Raw genomic sequence first — 8,344 nt, 5'->3', positions numbered from 1 at the left:
TGTAAGTTTTCTAATAGCGTGTGTTTCCTCCTCGTACTCGAATGACATCTGCTAGTCGTCTAGGCATTGAATGGACAAGGTTCCGGTGTTCCTGTTCCATTCCTCCACGATCACTTGTTTTAGATCTCGAAGGGACTGGAGTGCGGGGAGGTGAGCCCGAACTCATTTTTTCAAGTTGTCCCAGGCGTGCCTATTACATTGAGATCAGGGGAGAGTGCGGGGGGGGTCAACGGTTCGAATCCCGGTGAGTTGAAGGTACTCCCTTGTAGCCTGAGCGACCTGGGGGCGGGCATTATCTTGCCAATGAAGGAATTCATCGCCAATGAAGGGGGCATATGGCACCACTACGTCTTCTAGGACATCAGAAATGAAGTTCTCAGCATTCATCCTTGCATTTTCAAAGAACACCAGGTCAGTGTGAGCTTCAGCGGAAATTCCTCCCCATACCATAACGGAGCCACCATCGAAAGGGACCCGCTCAACCATTGTGCATTCAGAATAACGTCTTTTGAAAACTCGAACTCGGCCATCTGCACCTCGCAGAGACACCCTGGTTTCAGCCGATAACAGCACATTGCTCCAGTCTTGGTCTGTCCACTCAATGTGTTCTCTCGCAAACTGGAGGCGTGCAGCTCTGTGCTGCGGGAGTAATCGAGGAACGTTGCACGGTCTGCGAGGTGTTAGATTTGCTTCTCTCAATCGGTTTCTAACTGTTTGAGGGTGCAGGGTCACATTTCTCACTTCATACAGCCGACGAGCGATCTCCACAGCAGGTTTGAAACGGTCTCTGAGTGATTCCATCACAATAAACTGATCATCTCGAACTGTTGTGCTCCGTTTTGGGCCTGATCCTGGTCTCCTGTCACATGATCCAGTCTCCCGATAGCGTTTAATGTTATCAGAGAGGGTTGTTCTTGGCACTTGGAATTTCTAGGTGGTCGGAATTTCATTTGGCTCAGTGTATATTTTATTCCTAACTTTAAACCAAATTCGTAATGGAGTCCATTAAACTCACTGAGTTTTTTATTCTTAACACAATTTAGTATACCCACTTTTTTGCTTGGATTTGCATTACCTACTATCGAACCTTTTGCTGTAGCTGTGTACTCTGTTCCCTATAGAAATCTCATTGAACTCATCTACGTCTATGTTCCTATTATATAAGCGAATGGCACCCCTTGGAATGTCTGAGGGGTTTACAACCCTTGTATTGATTATGTCAATATCCCTATCTTTAACTTCCCCCTTAGCTATATTGTTTAAAATTTGGACAAACTCAAGGTCTTCTTTTTGCCTCATAACCTCCGTTAACTCATAAAATGAAAATTCATCCCAAAGAGGATTCCTATCTAAGAAAACACTAAACTCATTCCTAACAAATTTGTATAGAGGGAAGTCCATGACTGGAGGTAGTTGTGACAAATCTCCTACTACTATTACACTTAACCCACCAAATGTTTCATGTTTCCCCATAATTTGTCTCAGTCGTGTATCAACACGACTTAGTAATGTACTCCCTACCATTGAAATTTCATCTATAATGAATAATTTAGCATGAAAAAGTTTTTCCCTAATACTATTTGCTATGTCAGCACTGAGCTCAGGCATACTTCCTGAAAATTGACTCACGGGCAACGCGAACGCGGTGTGTAATGTTACACCATTAATTAAAAATGCAGCTTTCCCAGAAGGGGCAGTCAAAAGAACCACTATTTTATCTTTATTTCCACCCGGTAAGTCATCGAAGTATTTTGTTACGGATTGATAAAGAGCGTTTATAACAGTACTTTTACCTACTCCCGCAGAACCACTCAGAAATATTCTTAAAGGGACCTGATCAGTTTTAAACCTATCCAATACGTAATGAACAAATTTACCTTGCCTAGTATTTAAATTTTCAAGCATTTTTACCAAATTTTCTGCTGAAATTCTTTTGGGGATGGTAAACCTAGTCATTTCAGAATCTTTATTTGACCCTCCTATGCCACTCTGACATCTTTTTGTTCTTCATTACCTATCTGCTCCAATGCTTCCTCCATTCTTTCATCTATTTCAGCACCGAGAGCAAAGTTTTCTTCAATTCTACGTATAATATCAGTGTTATTGTGGTAGAGTTGACGACAATCCTGACTTTCTATTTCCTTTGTCTCATCTCTAAATGGCAGACAAAGTAATACCCGTTCCCTATAGTAATTGTCAGGATCCTTTGCTAATTTGTACTTTGTAAATCTAATAACTGCTGGCTTAGATCTAACCTTAACGTTTCTATTCACCTCTGTTTCCTCGTCATCGTTCACTTCGTCTAAATCTAAGTAAGAACGTATGGTAACATGCTGCAAACTCAACTAAACTAATGTTTTCCAATGATTTTGGTCTCTTGCTGTATTTTTGTATGATATTCTCCATGTACACATCCTCTGAATCCCCCGGTAACTTATCTAGCAAAGATTTGTTTTTCAGCATTACTATTCTTTCTGACTGGGGACCTGTATTAATAAAAAATACCTGTCTGCTACTTTTAGATATTGGTAGAGATAAAAGATAATACACTGCTTCTTAGGCTGACATTAAACTTCCATTCAGAAATACATTCCCAATTTTCCTAAATTTCTCTTTCAAACTAATATTTCCCGATTCTATGTCCTTCGCTGCCTGCCGTAAAAATTTTGATAATCCTGCCTCTGCTTTACTAAGATAATTAACTACATTCAACTGAGCGATGTCCCTACATTCAACCTCTGGAATATCTCCATCATGAATTATGAAATCAATTTCTGTTTGAATTCCTAGGTATAATTCTAAGTATTTTTCGTCTATATTTATTTCGTTTTTTACATATAAAGGGGTAAATTTTAAATAAGCAAGGACCTCACAGATATTTGCCGGTTTGATGGTTTCAAACATGTAATACGATTTGTGTTCAAAATGCCTTTTTAACTGAATTTGAATTGTAGATAAATCGTCAAAAGACCTAGGCAGAAAAAAAAAGAAATGTTCTGCTTTTTGGGGTTCACATTCTATTTGAGTAAGAAAAAGTCGAAATTTTGAAGCTAGCATACCAAAGCCACACTCTACACTCTTCCTGGCTCTTGACAAACGATAGTTGAATGTCATCATAGCATTATTGCTGGTTTTTCTTGGATACGGTCTCATAACATACGTTTTTAGTGGAAAAGCCTGGTCACCAATAAAATAGAAAGGAAAGGGAGGTCCATTATCGTTTGGTAGGGGTTGTGATGGTGGAATATTTAATTTTTTCTTCTCAATGCAGTCGAAGAATCCTGACTCTCTTATCACTCGACCATCACTATTCCTGCCGCATTCACCAACGCTTACCCAAGTAAATAATCCATCTGCTTCAGTGCAGGCCATCAACACAATAGAGAAGAACCCGTGATAGTTAAAAAATGCTGAGCCACTGTGGGCGGGGCATTTAATCCTGATGTGTTTGCCGTCGATGCATCCCACACAGTTAGGAACATTAGAAAGCTCATCAAATCTCTTGCTGATTTCCATCCAACGCTGCTCAGTTGGAGTACACATGTACAAGGGTGATTTTTTTTTAAGAGGTTTGACAAAGGGAACTTTAACTGCTATGGTCTTATCGTCCCGAAATCGAAGAGAGAAGGAAGACAGGATAGGAGAAAGCCAGCCGTTCCGACGACGAACATTATCCCATCAGGATAAAATCCGCCCCGGGCGGGAATCGAACCCGCGGCCTAGCGCTTACAAGGCAGACGCACTACCAACTAAGCTAACTAGGCTGGCTTTTTTTGTTTTTTTTTTTTTTTTTTTTTTTTTTTTTTTTTTTTTTTTTTTTTAAGAGGTTTGACAGAGGGAACTTTAACTGCTATGGTCTTATCGTCCCGAAATCGAGGAGAGAAGGAAGACAGGATAGGAGAAAGCCAGCCGTTTCCGAGAACGAACATTATCCCATCAGGATAAAATCCGCCCCGGGCGGGAATCGAACCCGCGGCCTAGCGCTTACAAGGCAGACGCACTACCAACTAAGCTAACTAGGCTGGCTACAAGGGTTGAACAAGCCACAGTTTTTCTGCACAGTCGTGTACTATTTATTTTCATGTATTGTTGAAACACCTCGATAAAATTGTAGTGATAGTGAATTTTGTCTCAAATTTTGTCTTAGCGAAGACTATTTCCGCCAGCTTGCGAATCATTTCAACATTGATCCCGCTTGCTGCTGCGATCCCTAAATATTTACTTTGGGTAAATGCTTGTGTTGGATCCTTTTTCATGGTCTCTTTGATTTTCATGAGGCAGCTCAAGATACTGTCTATCTCCTCGACTTCTGCCAAGAAGCAGTAGAGAAGTTTAATTTTTTCCCACCGTTGATCTTGATACCCTTCTATTTCCGCCAGCTTGCGAATCATTTCAACATTGATCCCGCTTGCTGCTGCGATCCCTAAATATTTACTTTGGGTAAATGCTTGTGTTTCATGAGGCAGCTCAAGATACTGTCTATCTCCTCGACTTCTGCCAAGAAGCAGTAGGAGAAGTTTAATTTTTTCCCACCGTTGATCTTGATACCCTTTTCGAGAAATTGAAATCCTCCGTTTATAACTCCTTCTGTGTTAAGCTCCGCAACTTCGGGTAGGTTTCTCCTTAGTATGTTCAGCAGGCTAAGGTTTTTTTCTCCTTCTTTGTCCATAAAGAACGCAGTATTCCCCCCTGTGTTTAGGGGCGAGTCTCCAACTACCTTGGTATTTTTGTAAGCCTCGTCGGGCCATATTAGTTACAGGATTTCCATTGCTCTACCTTCAAGACGCTCAGTGAAGTTTTTCTTTATTTCCTCGATCTCCTTGGTAAGGCTCACGTCCTGTTGTTTCCACGGAGTACCTGCATTTTTTCCCTTCTCTTGGAGTGTCTTGTAGATTTCCTTGTCCACAATTCTGACTTCTCTTGCTTCCATTTTAATCTTTTCCAAGGCGAAACTGATTTTTTTTTTTATTTATTTTTACAAATAAATTTGCAGAAAATTATTGAAACAAATATAAACAAGAAAATACCTTATCCTATAGGAAGGAAAGTAATGTAATCGGGTCAAATTTTCGATGGTCAGTTTTAAGTGCCAAAACACGTTTTGAGGTCCCTAGTTTTCCTTTTATTATGGATCTGGAATCATTCTTCCTCATAATGTGCTGCATTTACCATATCGTATTGTAACATTCTCCTAGAAAAGCGATATCTTATTAGTTACGAAGTTCACACTAGTTTTCATTTCATGCAGAGGTACTTACTTAGGAACCCGTAGAAGTTGGGATCCATAAAGAACGCAGTATTCCCCCCTGTGTTTAGGGGCGAGTCTCCAACTACCTTGGTATTTTTGTAAGCCTCGTCGGGCCATATTAAGAACCCGTAGAAGTTGGGGTGGCTCCCCCCGTCGAGGGCTCCTCTCAGCTGACTGTAGAACGACTCCACCGCGTTGTTTGTGCGGGAGTCGCTTCCACCAACTAAGAGGACGGCCCGCCCAACAGTGCTGAACCAATAGTGTTCCACGTGGTGCAACAGCCCCAACATCTGTTAGCGGACCCCGACCCTCTCCGCTTTCGCCACCTCCAGCGCCTCGTCCATGTTATGAGGAGGTACGAGGGGGAGGCAATTCAGAAGGTCATAGACCCTCTTTGCCTCCCCACTCCTCCTCAAGAGTGGCAGCAATCTGTGCGTGCTCACCGCCCTCTTCCACAGAGCCTGCAAGACGACATTCAAAATCTGTCAATACTAACTTCAGTCATGATAATTCAATTCAGTACTTTCATCCACTTCAATCTAGAGTTGAAAGCACTCTATCTGATACCTGAAGGTGATAGGTATAACATGAATGTTCCTCCTGTGATCACAATTTTGTGTTTAGTAGGCTCCGTGGCAAAATAGGTATCACACTAGGTTTGCAACCCGGAGGTTCCGGGTTCGATTCGGGATGCACTCAGCCTCGTGAGGACACTCAGCCTCGTGAGGACAATTGAGTAGCGACCAGTGTAAATTGATAATACGAGTAGATAGTAAAGGATGTAACTTAGTAATGTGATATCAACAAAAATTGTGAAGAGGCCACACCGGTTTTAGGTACCTACTTTATTCTTCTTTCTTTCCCCATTTACAAACTTACTTGTGAGTAATAGAACCAGCAGCCCTTGATGTCTATACCCGGCCACAGCCGAGTAAACACGGACCTTAGGGCCCTGACGGAAGATCTTGACATAGGTACTATAAGCAATCTTTGCTTCCTTCTTTCTCAGTTTGAAGTAATAATCTAAGAATAGAGTGTACAACTTTCTCACATCGAGATCAGGGTTGTCAAAGTAGCGCTTCGTACTGTTGGTGTAGTGACTGGGTCTTGAAGGAATTGATGCCAAATGATTGTCTTTGTCCTGGGGAAAGACACTGTTGAACTTATGAGGACGGTTTTCATGTTTTCCTCTTAAGTCACTGAAAGAAGAGTCCGACAGTATTTTTGCATACACAACTCTCATCTTCTTATCAGTAATCTTCAGCAGCTTCAATATGTGCAGAAAATTTGGAACAGATTGACTTTGAAATGGCTGTAAGAGTATTCAATAAAAATGAAAACTGTCCCAATTTTTTTGCATTCCAGTGTATATCGTATCCATAGCAAACAAAAATCAATCGAAACTGGTCCATAGCAAATGAACGCAATTAGTATCCAAATAGAAGAGAAGAAAATTTATAAATTATTTTTTCACTTCTGAGCTGTCAATGTGAATCTGACCAAGTGAACGATGTAATTTTAATTTTTCTCGTATTTTTTCTTAATTAATTGATCATAAAATGAAGTGGTTAGTAACAGGAAAACCATTTTTGAGCAAATTGATAAGTGAAAAATGCCTTAGGGCCGGCTCAAAGTCCGCCATCAAGCTGGCGGGGGGCCTGACAAGATAATTCAGGACAGCCTGGTATCCGGCGCTGGTCCTGTATGTCATCAGTGCGTAGACAACCGGATACACCTAAGGAAGGAAAAAATAATAATTCAACACACATACTGGCATTTAGTACCAGCTCCCATGGTATAGTTTCAATGCACTCGCCTTGTACACGGGGTTCCCAGGTTGAAATCCGGTAGGAGATAAAACTGTGCTACTGTGGTTTGTACTTTTCGGTACCCTACCATATCTTAGTGCCGAATGCACAGTCGTACCTTAATGATTAGGAATTCCTTTTAGTGCTTTCCTAAGATTCATGTACATAGTGGATTCTAAACTCTTCCTGAAAGTTCCTAATTACGCAAGCGCAATGTGTATCATGTGATCCTTGAAGACGACTCGTGGGAACACAATTCCAGGTGGGATGTGATTACCAGCAGCGTTTACACAGGCAATAACTGTCACTAACTGTCCTCTCTCTGCAGATGTTACAGCTCCTACATGTTCTGCACCTTTCCTTGTGACTACCATAGATGGATCTTGTACAGTTAGACATCCAGTTTCGTCCAAATTCCATATTTGGTGGGCTTCAAAGGGGCCAAGACGAGTTTGTGCATCTGCTATGTTGTCATGAATTTTTTTTACATTTGTCCTATTGAAACATGCATTTCGATGTTTGCTCCTTTTCTCAGGTTTGCGCATGGTTAATCTGCGACGTTTCATGAAGTAGGTCAGGATCTTGTACAGTTAGACATCCAGTTTCGTCCAAATTCCATATTTGGTGGGCTTCAAAGGGGCCAAGACGAGTTTGTGCATCTGCTACATATGTTGTCATGAAATTTTTTTACATTTGTTCTATTGAAACATGCATTTCGATGTTTGCTCCTTTTCTCAGGTTTGCGCATGGTTAATCTGCGACGTTTCATGAAGTAGGTCATCCACGTAGGCACAGTGACGATCATTGGCCTCTCAGGATCACCAATTTCATAGAACAATTCAACAGAGGGACCTCTCTCCTCTAAAACATATATTCTCCTCTCAAACAATACTGCGGCAACTGAGAGCTCAACAAATGTCCCGTAGCTGTATGGGTTGAGCATATGTGCTCTATACTCTTCTGCACTCATGGATATATTATCACAGTCCGTTAAAATGGACCTATAATGCCCCCGGATGATAAAAGGCCAGTACTCCTCATACATAATTGGAAAGTATTCTATCCACATTTTTTTGGAGGAAGCATCCGCTACTTACATTACAGTATTACACCCTATCAGATTTTACATGTTTTGTCTGGCCAATATAGTTCGTGTCTACAGCATGTAGCGTGAACAGCTGGGTATAGGGAGGTACGGCTGGCGTGGCAGAGAAGGTCGCATCACACTGCGCGTGCCACGATTCTTCACACATAAGGCTTTCAAGTCTGGAGAACAAAAATAAATAGT

At 41.3% G+C, this 8,344-nt stretch overlaps 1 protein-coding gene across 1 annotated transcript; it reads right to left on the bottom strand.

Annotated features, from left to right (window-relative positions):
- Positions 1–327: 327 nt before the first annotated feature.
- On the bottom strand, positions 328–3,641 carry LOC113469223. Its single transcript, XM_026826747.1, has one exon. It carries the CDS (start codon positions 3,541–3,543, stop codon positions 2,557–2,559), a length of 987 nt encoding a protein of 328 aa, XP_026682548.1. The 5' UTR covers positions 3,544–3,641; the 3' UTR covers positions 328–2,556.
- Between the last annotated feature and the right edge of the window lie 4,703 nt (positions 3,642–8,344).

The sequence above is a fragment of the Diaphorina citri genome, unplaced genomic scaffold (genome assembly GCF_000475195.1).
Source record: "Diaphorina citri unplaced genomic scaffold, Diaci psyllid genome assembly version 1.1 scaffold993, whole genome shotgun sequence".
NCBI classification, from domain to species: Eukaryota; Metazoa; Arthropoda; class Insecta; order Hemiptera; family Psyllidae; genus Diaphorina; species Diaphorina citri.
Note: the sequence above shows the minus strand (reverse complement) of the source record. Positions and strands in the feature narration are given on the sequence as shown.